The sequence below is a fragment of the Heterodontus francisci genome, chromosome 26, assembly GCF_036365525.1.
Source record: "Heterodontus francisci isolate sHetFra1 chromosome 26, sHetFra1.hap1, whole genome shotgun sequence".
NCBI classification, from domain to species: domain Eukaryota; kingdom Metazoa; phylum Chordata; class Chondrichthyes; order Heterodontiformes; family Heterodontidae; genus Heterodontus; species Heterodontus francisci.
This window is the reverse complement of record NC_090396.1, coordinates 62,994,716-63,009,092: the sequence shown is the minus strand read 5'-3', so window position 1 is coordinate 63,009,092 and position 14,377 is coordinate 62,994,716. Positions and strand designations below refer to the sequence as shown.

Genomic DNA, 14,377 nt, shown 5'->3' with positions numbered 1-14,377 from the left:
GTCAATCCAAATCTATACAGATGGCCACATTTCAGAAAACTGTACCATCATCCCTTTTTAAAACTAGAACAGCTTTTATTATTTTCCTAAACATACTTCAATAGCTTCAGGATGTATTTAGTAAGCTTCTCTTATACCATCTGAATGGACTGAGCATTGGAAAGAGACACTAATTGGATGACTTCGAAAAAGTAGTTGTCCAAAAATACAATAGTTGAAAATAAAAATACTGACAACCAAAAATTCCAATCAAACTTTAAACTGGAAGCCAAAATCTACACATCAACTTTGCTGGCTTATCTCTGATACTTAGAAGCACATGTAGTCAAAAACACATAGATCAATTTAAGCCTGAAATCTTCAAATTCTAAGCTTTCAAAGCCTTGCTTGAAGGATGTAATGGTTGTGCTGTTGAAGGTGAATGAATAATTCTAATCAGGCTCAAATTAACTATACAGTTAGGTCAATTAAAAATTTCCACAGTAGAACACAAAGTAATGGGTCAAACAAAAGATAGCTATTATTTATTTCTACCTCATTATGCATTATTCCATAACAGTAGGTGGGCAGCCCTTTGCCAGTAACAGTTATGTATCACAGTTGCATTTGCCTCTAATTTCTCTTCCCTTCTCAGAGAAAGTTTATGTTACCCTGTCACTGCATCTCAAATCAGTGATTATTCTTGGAGCAAACCCAGCAAAAAACAGGTTTACGCAAGAACTCTGGTTGCAAAGTTTTCTGAAGGTTTTGCATATTAAAGTCAAGTATGTGCCTACTAATCTACTGTATAAACAACGTGACACGACAGCAAGGTATCTTACGATTGTGAGGTGGTTCTGTGCTTTGACAAAAGCTACAAATGTTTATCAGTTTCTGAGCAATTGGCTACAAGCCAGACTAATCCTATCCTGATGTGAAAACTAAAACTGTAGAAAATGTTATCCTAACCTATGAGGTTAAGGGCACAACTAGGGACCCATGTACTGTACACACATGATCACAGCACACCCCCAGCTTAAACACAGACTGAATAGCAAATAACTTGCTTAATTTAAAATCCCATTAATCTCTTTTTCCTCTTCTACCACTCCTTCAAAATTTTTTCTTATCCCACAAGTCAGAGCATTTTCTCCAACAGAAGGACAGGCCACCTATTTTGAGGTCTCCCGAATCAATGCTCCAGACAGGCTGCTGCAAAGAAAGCAATGTCATGCACAGTGACTTATACTCTGATTTTTCCTCCTCTTGGTGGAAGCTGTTGTCTTTGCACTCAACTTATTCCCTAGTGTAAAATCACGAATCCATCATATGAGGAACTGCAGAGAGAATACATATCTAACCATTATATGTACAAAGTGTAACCAGGTCCTCATATCAACATGCTGACATGAGAAATTAGTGTACATGGTTAGGCAGATGGATGACAGTACATTTTACACATACGTGTTTTCATAGTTTAAATATTGTTTATAGTATTTGAAATATCTCTGCCATTTACATTCCTCTTCCATCAAGCCAAGGACAGAAATTTGTCACAAGCCACCAAGAAAGACCTACTTTACATTTTCATATACCACCCTTATGCAACGTGAACACTTAAAAAAAAACTTAATCTGTTCTTAAAAATTCTGGCTTACTCCATACAGTATTACGTGTCACTCACTGACCACAAATCTGCAGAAGTCGAGGAAATAAAAAAATCCATTTAATTTCATAATTGACTCATTCAAGCTTCAGAGTTACACAGCTGGTGCCCCTTGATTAACTATACCGACTCAGTCTGTAGATTCCTGGCTTCCACACAAACTCATCCAATATACAAGTTCTTTGTGGAAAACACCAGGAAGCAGCCATAAACTTCTCAGCATAAATGCTGTTTTCTTATGCCAATTTTATATCTTAGTTATGTTAAACAATTAACACTCATACTCCCAAGTGCTGATTTCAAGATGGGGTGCAATATTAATGTTAGGATTTATTCCTGGATATTACCAGCATTCAAAATAGACATGATGGAGCACACAAAAATATTGGTTACCTTATTGAATACCCAGATTTCGCCATTTACTGTCGGTCTTGGCACTCCGTGTCCATTATAATGGAAAAGCACACGCTCTTCCTTGGCATTACGTCTGAGAGAGGTGCAGAGTTTTTTAACCTCATCCACCGTTGGATCCAGGCTCTGCTTATATCTGGCCTGTTGAAAGAAAGAAAGTATTTATTAATCAGCAGCATCAGATTTAATCAGTGAAAAAGCCAAATTTGTAACTATATTCTGTTTTTGTGGGAAAATGAAATAAGCTGGGATAACAGGCCTTTAAATTCTTTTAAAAACATATAATCATGGGCATGAGAAGCTGTATAAATTCCAAGTGACCTATGGTCACTGAGATCTGAATCCTTTTCCTGATTATTGCTCTATGAACATGGGATTGATTGATGTGCTTTATAACACGAACAAATTGCATTTCTGGTAGTACACAGCAAGCAGTCAAGTGCAAGAAATAAGGTAGAGAGAAGCCAGAAGACCAGAGATTTCCAAGGCAGAAAACTACAACATCTTTCACAAGTGATCATGTTTTAAAATGTCACAGATTTCAAAAAATGTAATCATTTATTCAGATTATATGCACACTGAGCCATTTGGGTTACTGTGATTAGAGGTACCCGTCTTTCAACCAGTAGTTCAGACAGCTTTGAATTTACATTTAAGAGGAATTTCAGTAATAAGCCTTTACAGCAATGCCTGAGTGCCAGCAGTCCTGGGTGCCTGTCAAACAAATAGGATCGTATGCACCTTTGTCCTCATCTAGCAGAATGCTCAGATCTTTCCAAACTTCAAATGTTAACTGAGATATTTAAGATGATTTTTAAATTTTTAAATAAAGGTGGTTTAGAGGGGATTTGAGGAAAAAAAATTTTACCCAAAGGGTAGTTGGAATCTGGAACACACTGCCTGAAGGGGTGGCAGCATTTTTTTCAGCCTTGTCGGATGACTTTTAAATGAGGTCACCTTCAATGCATTACTTAAGCATCAAAAGCCTTTCCGATTTACCTAATATCTACTGAGACCTCAATCTTGCAATCATACTTCTAAGGTTAACACTAGACAAATCGGCTTTCAATGCAAAACATTTGAAAGCAGCAAGGTGCAAGTAGTTTAGTCATAATTGGACCATATTGTCATCAGTCACGTTTTCTAGTCAATCCCAGAATGAAGGCATCGTTAAAATTGCATGTTAAGTAGCCTTAGCACTCCAACATCAACAAGATAGACCTCAACATAATTTATGCAATTTTTCAATGCAAGATTATGCACAAAATTCAGATGAAGGTTTAGTGAAATGTCCTGGTTTAAAACAAGGTTAGGTCAAGTCTATTTAGAAGGCTTTGACACCATCTACTGAAGTGTTTGTTTTAATAAGCCTATCTACACCATTTGTATTATATTAAGCATAGAAACATCTGTGTTCTTTCTTCTTTGGCCTCCTTGTCTCGCGAGACAATGGGTAAGTGCCTGGAGGTGGTCAGTGGTGTGTGGAGCAGCGCCTGGAGTGACGATAAAGGCCAATTCTAGAGTGACAGGTGGTGCAGAAAAATTTGTTTGTCGGGGCTGTTACACAGTTGGCTCTCCTCTTGCGCTTCTGTCTTTTTTCCTGCCAACTGCTAAGTCTCTTCGACTCGCCACACTTTAGTCCCACCTTTATGGCTGCCCGCCAGCTCTGGCGATCGCTGGCAACTGACTCCCACGACTTGTGATCAATGTCACAGGACTTCATGTCACGTTTGCAGACGTCTTTAAAGCGGAGACATGGTCGGCCGGTGGGTCTGATACCAGTGGCGAGCTCGCTGTACAATGTGTCCTTGGGGGATCCTGCCATCTTCCATGCGGCTCACATGGCCAAGCCATCTCAAGCGCCGCTGACTCAGTAGTGTGTATAAGCTGGGGATGTTGGCCGCCTCGAGGACTTCTGAGTTGGAGATACGGTCCTGTCACTTGATGCAAAGGATTCTCCGGAGGCAGCGAAGATGGAATGAATTGAGACGTCGCTCTTGGCTGACGTACGTTGTCCAGGCCTCGCTGCCATAGAGCAAGGTACTGAGGACACAGGCTTGATACACTCGGACTTTTGTGTTCCGTGTCAGTGCGCCATTTTCCCACACTCTCTTGGCCAGTCTGGAAGCCTTTCCCATGCGCTTGTTGATTTCTGCATCTAGAGACAGGTTACTGGTGACAGTTGAGCCTAGGTAGGTGAACTCTTGAACCACTTCCAGAGCGTGGTCGCCAATATTGATGGATGGAGCATTTCTGACGTCCTGTCCCATGATGTTCATTTTCTTGAGTCTGATGGTTAGGCCAAATTCGTTGCAGGCAGCCGCAAACCTGTCGATGAGACTCTGCAGACACTCTTCAGTGTGAGATGTTAAAGCAGCATCGTCAGCAAATGGAGTTCCCTGTTGAGGACATTTCGTACTTTGGACTGCGCTCTTAGATGGGCAAGTTTGAACAACCTGCCCCCTGATCTTGTGTGGAGGAAAATTCCTTCTTCTGAAGACTTGAACGCATGTGAGAGCAGCAGGGAGAAGAAAATCCCAAAAAGTGTGGGTGCGAGAACACAGCCCTGTTTCACGCCACTCAGGATCGGAAAGGGGTCTGATGAGGTGCCGCCATGTTGAATTGTGCCTTTCATATTGTCATGGAATGAGGTGATGATACTTAGTAGCTTTGGTGGACATCCAATCTTATCTAGTAGTCTGAAGAGACCATGTCTGACGAGGTCAAAGGCTTTGGTGAGATCAATGAAAGCAATGTAGAGGGGCATCCGTTGTTCGCGGCATTTCTCCTGTAGCTGACGAAGGGAGAACAGCATGTCAATGGTCGATCTCTCTGCACGAAAGCCACACTGTGCCTCAGGGTAGATGCGCTCTGCCAGCTTCTGGAGCCTGTTTAAAGCAACTCGAGCAAAGACTTTCCCCACTATGCTGAGCAGGGAGATTCCACGGTAGTTGTTGCAGTTACCGCGGTCACCTTTGTTTTTATAGAGGGTGATGATATTGGCATCGCCCATGTCCTGACATACTGCTCCCTCGTCCCAGCACAGGCATAGCAGTTCTTGTAGTGCTGAGAGTATAGCAGGCTTGGCACTCTTGATTATTTCAGGGGTAATGCTGTCCTTCCCAGGGGCTGGCTAGAGAATCAATGGCATCACCGAGTTCCGATTTTGTTGGCTGTACGTCCAGCTCATCCATGACTGGCGGAGGCTGGGCTGCATTGAGGGCAGTCTCAGTGACAACATTCTCCCTGGAGTACAGTTCTAGGTAGTGCTCAACCCAGCGGTCCATTTGCTTGCGTTGGTCAGTGATTATGTCCCCTGATTTACATTTGAGGGGGGGGGCGATCTTCTTGATGGTTGGCCCAAAAGCTCTCTTAATGTCATCATACATTCCACTGATGTTTCCGGTGTCGGAGGCCAGCTGAATATGACTACATAGGTGTTGCCAGTCGTCATTTGCGCAGCGCCTGGCTGTTCTTTGTGCAGTACTTCTGGCTGCTTTAAGTGCTACGGATGTTAACTCGCTGGGGGCTTTCTTGTAGTTCAACAGTACAATGCGCTTAGCGGCTATGACAGGTTCCAGCTCTTCAATATGAGATTGAAACCAGTCTGCATTCCTCTTCGCACGTTTGCCGTAGGTGGTCAAAGCTGACTCATCGATGGCATCTCTGATGTGGGCCCACTTGGTCTCAGCATCCCCTGTGGGAGTGTTTTGAACATTTATTTGGCTATAAAGCTAAAAAAAAAAATTACACATCACGGAACTGGCCTTCAGCACAAGTTATAAAATGCAGCATATCCACACATTTGATCTTCAAAGGTAGATTCAAATATTAATTTCATTAGTTGACTTAAAATCTCAATTCATAGTTTACAATTAATAGTCACTAAAATGTTTCAGTACCTGTCAGAACTCACATTCACATACATGCCAATCTAAAATATTAGCAAAGGTGCTCAACAACTTCAAAGAAGCTGACAGCCCCCCAAAAGCTGACACCTTAACGAACTGCTTTCAATACAACACTATGACATGCAAAAACGAGCAGCTACATGGGCTTCTGTAACATATGCTATAGATATACACAGCATTCCTCCCATGTAAAGTATCTGAAAACTTGAAGGGAGAAATCCAAACATTGAAGATGCACAATTGAGCTTTCCAGGGAGGGCAGGCACAATCTAGAAAATCTTTGAAAAAATGTTGAATTGTAACTGATGTACTTTTATAAATTATGCACTTCTATAAATCTTAATTTTTTTTTAATTCTTTCTTTAAATGTGGGTGTTGCCCATCCCTATTTGCCCTTGACAACTGAGTGGCTTGCTAGGCCATTTCAGAGGGCCGTTAAGAGTTAACCACATTGCTGTGGGTCTGGAGTCACATGTAGGCCTGGCCAGGCAAGGACGTCAGATTTCCTTCCCTAAAGGACATTAGTGAAACAGTTGGGTTTTTATGACAAATCAATAGTTTCATGGCACCATTCCTGAGACTATCTTCTAATTCCAGATTTTTATTTTATTAAATTGAATTTGTTAATTAATTTAAATTCCACCAGCTGCCATGGTGGGATTTGAACCTGTGTGCCCACAGCATTTGCCTAAACCTCTGGATTACTAGTTCAGTGACATTACCCACTACACCATCTCCCCTAGTTTTTATATTCATAGATTTTGAATTAGATTTTGTAATCAGGAAAGCAATAGTGGCAGTGGAATTTTCAACAGAACATTCATCAGTATCCATTCCTCGGTACAAATGAATTGTGCCAAAACACAGGGGGAGATATAAAGAAAGCACATGTTACGAGAGTGCTTCTATTTCTTTTCTAAAATATATGTTTTAAGGGCTTATAGTTGAATTATGGACTGAGATTCATCTTGGAGAATCTTGGAGATACTGAACTTTGTGCTTTTTAAAAAAAAAAAGGCACCAGAAGGTTCCTGGATTTAGCTTGTAAACAAGTCTTACTGGAAGGCACCTGTCTGTCGATAATTACCCAGCAAGGGTTGTTTTTGACTTGGGGAGATGTTTACAAAGAAGTGACAGGTCAAGACTTGTCGATATCAGGAGGCTTGACTTCTGGAATGTTGTTAGTTTCAGTTTGAACTATTACAACAGACAGTTGGTTTTTGCCTGCCAGGAGACCACCCAGCTCATCTCTCCCTCTTGAAAAGAAACCCTGCATCCAGTGCGTCAATTTCCTAGTTCCAACGGTATTTGAAGAAACCCTGCGTATCGAATGTGTGGGAACGGAAACCCTCGTTGCCGCATTTCTGCTGTAAGACCTATTTGAATCCTCTGTAGTGGCATTTCATGGAAAGGTTACCCAAGCAGATCTTCAACATTGCCTGGAAAGAAATATTCTAGGAAGATCCCAGTGACAGCCATCTATAAGCATTTGGGACACCAAACCAAAACCAAGGACAAATATTCAGGTGGTTTTTTTTTTTTGTTTTCTTTGTAACAGCGCTGTAAACAAAAACATTTTTTTTCCGGTTAACCGGGTATATGTATATATGTGTGTGTGCGTGCGAGAGTGAGGGGCTTAGATAAATAAGAGGCTTGAATATTTCAATTTGTATGTTTTACTTCATTATTGTTTCATAATAAACAGATAATTTTGCTGCTTATTGAAGAAACCTGGTTGGTGTGTTTTATTCTGGGAAAAATAGAGTATATAGTTGACCGTATCGGTAAGTGGAAAAATTTAAGTGTATGTTGTGACGTGTGGAGAAGTGGGACTAGAATAAACAGTGCACTCCTCCCGTCTCAGCAAATACTGGAAATCTGTAATAAAATAGCCAAGTTAAGGTTTTTGATGCAAGCCCTTCGTCAATTCCTAATGTAGGGTCTATCAGAAATTTAATTCATATGTTCTCTTTCCAGATGCTGATAGACCAACTACTCACTTCCAAAAATTCTGTTTTATATTAGAGGGGACTGGAGGGGAAGGATGGTGAAAAAGAGGTCAACCTATAGCACAGAATTACCAAAGCAACTTCCCTCTTCAGCTTGAAGATTGAGAGGGTAAAAGCAGGTGAGAGAAAACAATATTGCCCTACAAAGCAGCATCTAGTTTTACCTAAAGTTATTAGATGAAATACAACCGACTGGTGGCTATACTTGGTTTTGTCTTGCTTCCCTATCACCAATGGTTCTCCACCCTCCACCACAAAATCCTTACGATTTCACACCACTCTAGTTCTAAAATTTCCTCCTATAATAGTTAAGCACACAGCCTCTAATGTTCCCGAGTTCAGGTTACGATGCATCACCCTCGCATACCAAACTATAATTTCCAACATCACGGTTAACCATCTCAATCAGCATTTTGAATCTTCCATACTAAACCTCTCCGAACAATGTTTCTCCCTTAACCATCATTAAGCTTGCTCAAAACACACCTATTTGAACATGTCTTAAATCAACTACTTAAACTCACATCTGCAAATGCTATATTCATTTCCCCCCCCCCCACTATTTCTTCTCTTCTTTCTTTGTGTGGAATGAGTTGGGACATTTACTTGTGTGGAATGTCTTAGGGCATTTACTAATTCAAATGTACTATAATACAGCAATTTGTTGTCTACATGGAAAATAAATGTTCTTGAAAAATTATTTTTTGAGAATGGAAGCACATGACGTAATTTAAGCATTATAACTTAAGACTGGTCGGCACAGTGGCGCAGTGGTTAGCATCGCAGCCTCACAGCTCCAGTGACCCGGGTTCGATTCTGGGTACTGCCTGTGTGGAGTTTGCAAGTTCTCCCTGTGTCTGCGTGGGTTTCCTCCGGGTGCTCCGGTTTCCTCCCACCTCCAAAAGACTTGCAGGTTGATAGGTAAATTGGCCATTGTAAATTGCCCCTAGTGTAGGTAGGTGGTAGGAGAATAGTGGGGATGTGGTAGAGAATATGGGGTTAGTGTAGGGTTAGTATAAATGGGTGGTTGTTGGTCGGCACAGACTCGGTGGGCCGAAGGGCCTGTTTCAGTGCTGTATCTCTAAATAAAAATAAATAAAATAAAGAGGGAAACAGCCCAGATGGGTCTGTCCCAGTAAAACACAACAGAATTAGCCAACCTTCAGCGTTCAAAGCAGACAGAAATCAGAAAAGCAAGTTCTTTAATACATCAATCCATGCGTCAACACAGGACAGATGTGAGCTATGAAGACAAAAGCTAAATACTGCGGGTGCTGGAAATCAAATAAAAACAGAAAATGCTTGAAATATTCAACAGGTCAGGCAGCATCTGTGGTGAGAATAACAGTTAACATTTCAGGTCTGTGAGACCTTTTATCAGATGGTTGACTGTGAACCTTGCACGTCAGTGGTTGCATTAAAACTAAATGAATACTACATAAAAATCAACTAAATTGCAAATGAAAATCTATACTAATGCCACCAGTACAATTTACATTAAAACAATTTTCTAAAATGTATAATGTAGAAGATCAGGAAGCATGTAGATGAATCTTTTAATTTAACTTCGCAGTTTGCAGCACAATTTCCTTCTAATAGGAGGATTATTGCAATGTAATCCAAACATCAGCCAAACATCCACTACGTGGAATTCTCTCTGAAAGCTTTCCAGAAAGAACAAGGAGATTAAGCTCATTTGAAGTTGATTGCTAGCACTTACCTGGCAGTCACTAAATTCTTACTGCAGTCACATCAGCTTATTGAGTTGGTGTTATACATACTACACAATATTTCTAGATTGGCTTCACAAAAAAAATTGCCTTGCAATATCACTCCCAATTATATACAGGATAAAAGTCTACCAACTGCCACCTAAGCAGAATACCATGGTTGTTTTGTGAATCACTGCCTTCAAGACAGCAGGAATAGGGGAAAAGCCCCCCGTGGAATAAGGTCCCAAATACTTCATTATAACCACTTGAATACTGAAAATGACATGTCTGTGAAGGATTAGGGAAGCCATGTTAAAAGCTGATTACTTTTGTTGCGGAGAGGCCACAGTGGTGCACATTGAGCAGAACACTGGATTCGACTTCCACAGCTCAATCTCAAACTATCAATTTGAGGTAATTCAGAAAACTGCAGAGATCACGTCAAAAGCTACAGGGATTTTTCCCTCATTGATGAGGAGGCTACATACTGGTACCGCTGATTGTGATCTTTTCCAATAAAAAGAAATGCTGAATTCTTCATTAATTTCCCCTCCCGTCTTATTCAGAGTAATTTCCTTCTTTCCTCTGAGCTCACACTTGAAGATTTCTCTCCTTCCTACACCTGTCTATCCCGTGTAAAAGTGGCAGTCTTCTCTAGTCCCTTTTCCTAGCTCACAGTCTCAGTCCTTCCTTCCAATCCACTGAAGCTGCTGCACCTGGGGTCAAATTCTGATGTATATTTTCTCCAGGCATTCCTGATCTCAATCAGGAATTTCCTCTCAACTATGCGAATTTCAATCCTCTTGCAGAAGAGTGCAGCATTAGGTAGGAGCCAGCCACTTGTTCTCCACTAGCACGTAGAATAGGAGACAGGATGAGAAAAGAATGAGAATCTGCACATTATGAAGATGCTTCTATATATTTTAAGGTTTTTTTGAGGACTCGTTCAAATCATGGAGATGGATTCACTGGAAGGCTGAAGATTTCAGAAATGCAGGACTCTTTTGTTGTTGACAGTTCACTGAAAGGACACATGTTGTTTGAAAACAACCTTTACTGGAAATCATGTGCTTTAAGCTCAATAAACAATGGAAACCTTGGTGACCTGGGGAAGATATTTACAGAGATGCTACATTTCAAGGCTTATGAAGGTCAGGAGGTTGAGTTTCTGTTTGGGGTTTGGATATTGTTTTCATTTCAGTTGGGGTGAAAACTGTTTTGAAGACAGTTGGTGGTTTACCTGCCAAGGAAAAGGAAACCCCAGCTCAGTTTTGCCTGCACCTCTCCAAGAGGCCCTGAGAGGGCCAATGTGTCAGCTCCTCTTTCCTCCTGTCTTTGGGGAAAACTCTGCGATTCAAGCATGCGTTGGCTGAAACTCCTGATGCCATATGTCCTGGAAAGCCTACCAGATGATTTCTTGACATCTCCAGAATGAATTGCTTCTGAAAAGATCCCAGTGACCTGTCTCCATGTACCCAGATGTCAGACCAAAAGGGGCAACTGACATCCTTCCATATCTTTTTATTTTCCTTCAAGAATTAGCAAGTATTTGGCCAAACTATTTTTTTTTTTGGAACAGACGTCTACAGAGAATTTCAGTAAATTTTTCAGTGTGTGTGGAGAATTTAAAAAGGGAGCTTTCACATGTCAATCTGTGTGTTAGTGCTTTGCTTCATTACTGGATAAGTCTTGTTTGATATTAATATTTAAGAAACTTGGTTGGTGCATTTTATTCTGGGATAGAGAGTAGAGTAAATGATTGACCACATCGGTAACTGGGTAAACATTTAAATATATGTTGTGACCTGTGGAGAAGTGGAACTAGAAAAGGCAGTGCACTCCTCCCACCTCGGTCGTAACAGCATGAAAAAAATGATTTGCCTTAGGGTATGTACTTAATCTGATCTATCATTGACAACATTTCAACTCATGCTTCAATTTACTGTTCTGCAGCACATCCAAAGCAGCCAGATTGAAAGAAAAAAATGACTGCAACTTTACATTTGCTCAGCTTGCAACTTAAATCCTCTATCATCTTTCAGTAAGTTTTATGTTGTACCAGCCTAAAGCAGTGGGACTTATTCATCTTCAGCAGCCTTCTAAAGATTAAAATAGATCATTGAAATTGGTAACCACTGTTGAATTGATCATAGGCATTCCTGCCTTGCACCAGCTCTCTACTGTTGCATTGATAAGAATTCAGGTGTTTCTCTCTGCACAGATGCTGTTTGACCTGAGTGCTTCCAACATTTCCCATTACTTCACTCGTTATGTTTAATTATTGCACATTGTAGCATTTGTTGAATTTGTTTATACTTAATCCTTTTCACTTATTTATTTTAGTCTACAAAAGTTTGGTCTGCGTTTAATATTTCACTAATCCAAAGTGATTGTGGTGTCGGGCAGAACTGTATTTAACTCAATGAACAGATTGTTTCAGCTGAGTCTTTAGGTCAAACAATGATAAATATACAGCCTCCAGATTATTTTTGCGAGGTGGTGACTAGATGTGTAGATGAGGATAAAGCAGTTGATGTCTTCTTTATGGACTTCAGTAAGGCTTTTGATAAGGTCCCGCATGGGAGATTGGTTAAGAAAGTAAGAGCCCATGGGATCCAGGGTAATTTGGCAAATTGGATTCAAAATTGGCTTAGTGGAAGGAGGCAGAGAGTGATGGTAGAGGGTTGTTTTTGCGAATGGAGGCCTGTGACCAGTAGTGTACCACAGGGATCGGTGCTGTGACTCTTACTGTTTGTCGTGTACATTAATGATTTAGAAGTGAATATAGGAGGTATGATCAGTAAGTTCGCAGACGACACGAAAATTGGTGGTGTTGTAAATAGTGAGGAAGGCCTTAGATTACAGGACGATATAGATGGGTTGGTAAGATGGGCGTTGCTGTGGCAAATGGAATTTAATCCTGAGAAGTGTGAGGTGATGCACTTTGGGAGGACTAACGAGGCAAGAGAATATACAATGGATGGTAGGACCCTAGGAAGTAGAGGGTCAGAGGGACCTTGGGGTGCTTGTCCACAGATCGCTGAAGGCAGCAGCACAGGCAGATTAGGTGGTTAGGAAGGCATACTGGATACTTGCCTGTATTAGCCGAGGCATAGAATATAAGAGCAGGGAGGTTATGATGGAGCTGTATAAAACGCTCGTTAGGTGACAGCTGGAGTACTGGGTACAGTTCTAGTCACCACGCTATAGGAAGGATGTGATTGCAATGGAGAGGATGCAGAGGAGATTCACCAGGATGTTGCCTGGGCTGCAGCATTTCAGTTATGAAGAGAGACTGGATAGGCTGGGGTCGTTTTCCTTGGAGCAGAGAAGGTTGAGGGGGGACCTGATTGAGGTATACAAAATTATGAGGGGAATTGATAGGTTAGATAGGAAGAGACTTGATCCCTTAGCAGAGAGGTCAATATCTAGGGGGGCAGAGATTTAAGGAAAGGGGCAGGAGGTTTAGAGGGGAGTTGAGGGAAAAAAATTTCACCCAGAGGGTGGTTGGAATCTGTAACACACTGTCTAAAGGGGTGGTAGAGGCAGGAACACTCACGACATTTAAGAAGTATTTAGATGAGCACCTGAAATGCCATAACATACAAGGCTACGGGCCAAATGCGGGGAAGTGGGATTCGTTTTGGATGGGTGCTTGGTGGTCAGCGCAGGCGCGTTGGGCCTGTTTCTGTGCTGTAAAACTCTATGACTATTATAAGGATACAAGAAAAGCTTATTGCAATTGAGAGCCCGTGAAAAGAAATAAAAATTAATATTTTAGCATCCTGAAGTCAGGATTGATATGTAGTATCTAGAATGAGACAGTGCACGACGTTTGGCACCGGTATGGCTGCAGGAACTGCCGGAAACATGCCAAGGGTGACACATGACCGCCTACGGGGTTCCGCTCCGGATTATCTGTTAGGGTTTACTCCCTTAGCCTTGGTGTCGCCCGAGACGCCCACAAGGCAGTGGGGTTGTTAGGGCCCCTACACAGGTGTAGGATGGGAGGGGGAGAGGGGAGGGGTAGAGGGGGAGAGGGGGAGAGGGGGGAGAGGGGAGGGAAAGGGGGTGCAGGTAATAAGCCATTTCCTCAGTGCCCACCGTCGACATCCGGAAAGCTCATCCACGTCCTTCGGGAGGTGAAGCATCTTTTGGCAGACTTACAGAGGTGATTACATTCGCTAAGGGTTTTTTTGCAGTGGTTTAAATAAAGGCATGCAGCATTGCCGACAGTGCGCTGCAGATGCTCTCCGAGCCATCTCCTGCGGGCGCTTTGAAGTTGCAGCCGGGGGGCCATTCGTGGATTTTTTGGGTGATCGGGGCACCTTTTCTCAAGACTTCCCTAGGGTCCCGCTGCTCCTTCTTCACCTCAATGGACTTACCGCACGCCGTGGCTGCAGACACTCTGGGCGGTGAAGACAGCAGGATCAGAGATTAAAGTATCAACAGCTGTGCTCTTCAGTTTCGTCCGGATCAATTTCGTTGAGAAAACAAAGAGCAGGTGTGGCTGGGGGAGGGCAGTTGGCCCAGGTAAAATACACTAAACTAACTGTTAGCTTTTAGTTAGGGCTAAAATGAACTGATTTAAAGAGCCAGGGGAGTTTAAACAGTTTAAGAGGGTAGATTGGGGGAGAAAACACTAGGAATGGGAGCAGATGGCCATGGATAGAGTTGAACAGTAAGGGA

At 41.9% G+C, this 14,377-nt stretch overlaps 1 protein-coding gene across 2 annotated transcripts in view; it reads right to left on the bottom strand.

The window, feature by feature from the left end:
- rptor (regulatory associated protein of MTOR, complex 1) overlaps positions 1 to 14,377 on the bottom strand; it is a 464,636-nt gene that overhangs the window by 332,780 nt on the left and 117,479 nt on the right. For both annotated transcript variants that reach the window (XM_068058405.1, XM_068058406.1), the window contains exon 4: positions 2,039 to 2,197. In XM_068058405.1, coding sequence (XP_067914506.1) covers positions 2,039 to 2,197 — 159 coding nt within the window. The remainder of the gene's footprint in view (positions 1 to 2,038; positions 2,198 to 14,377) is intronic.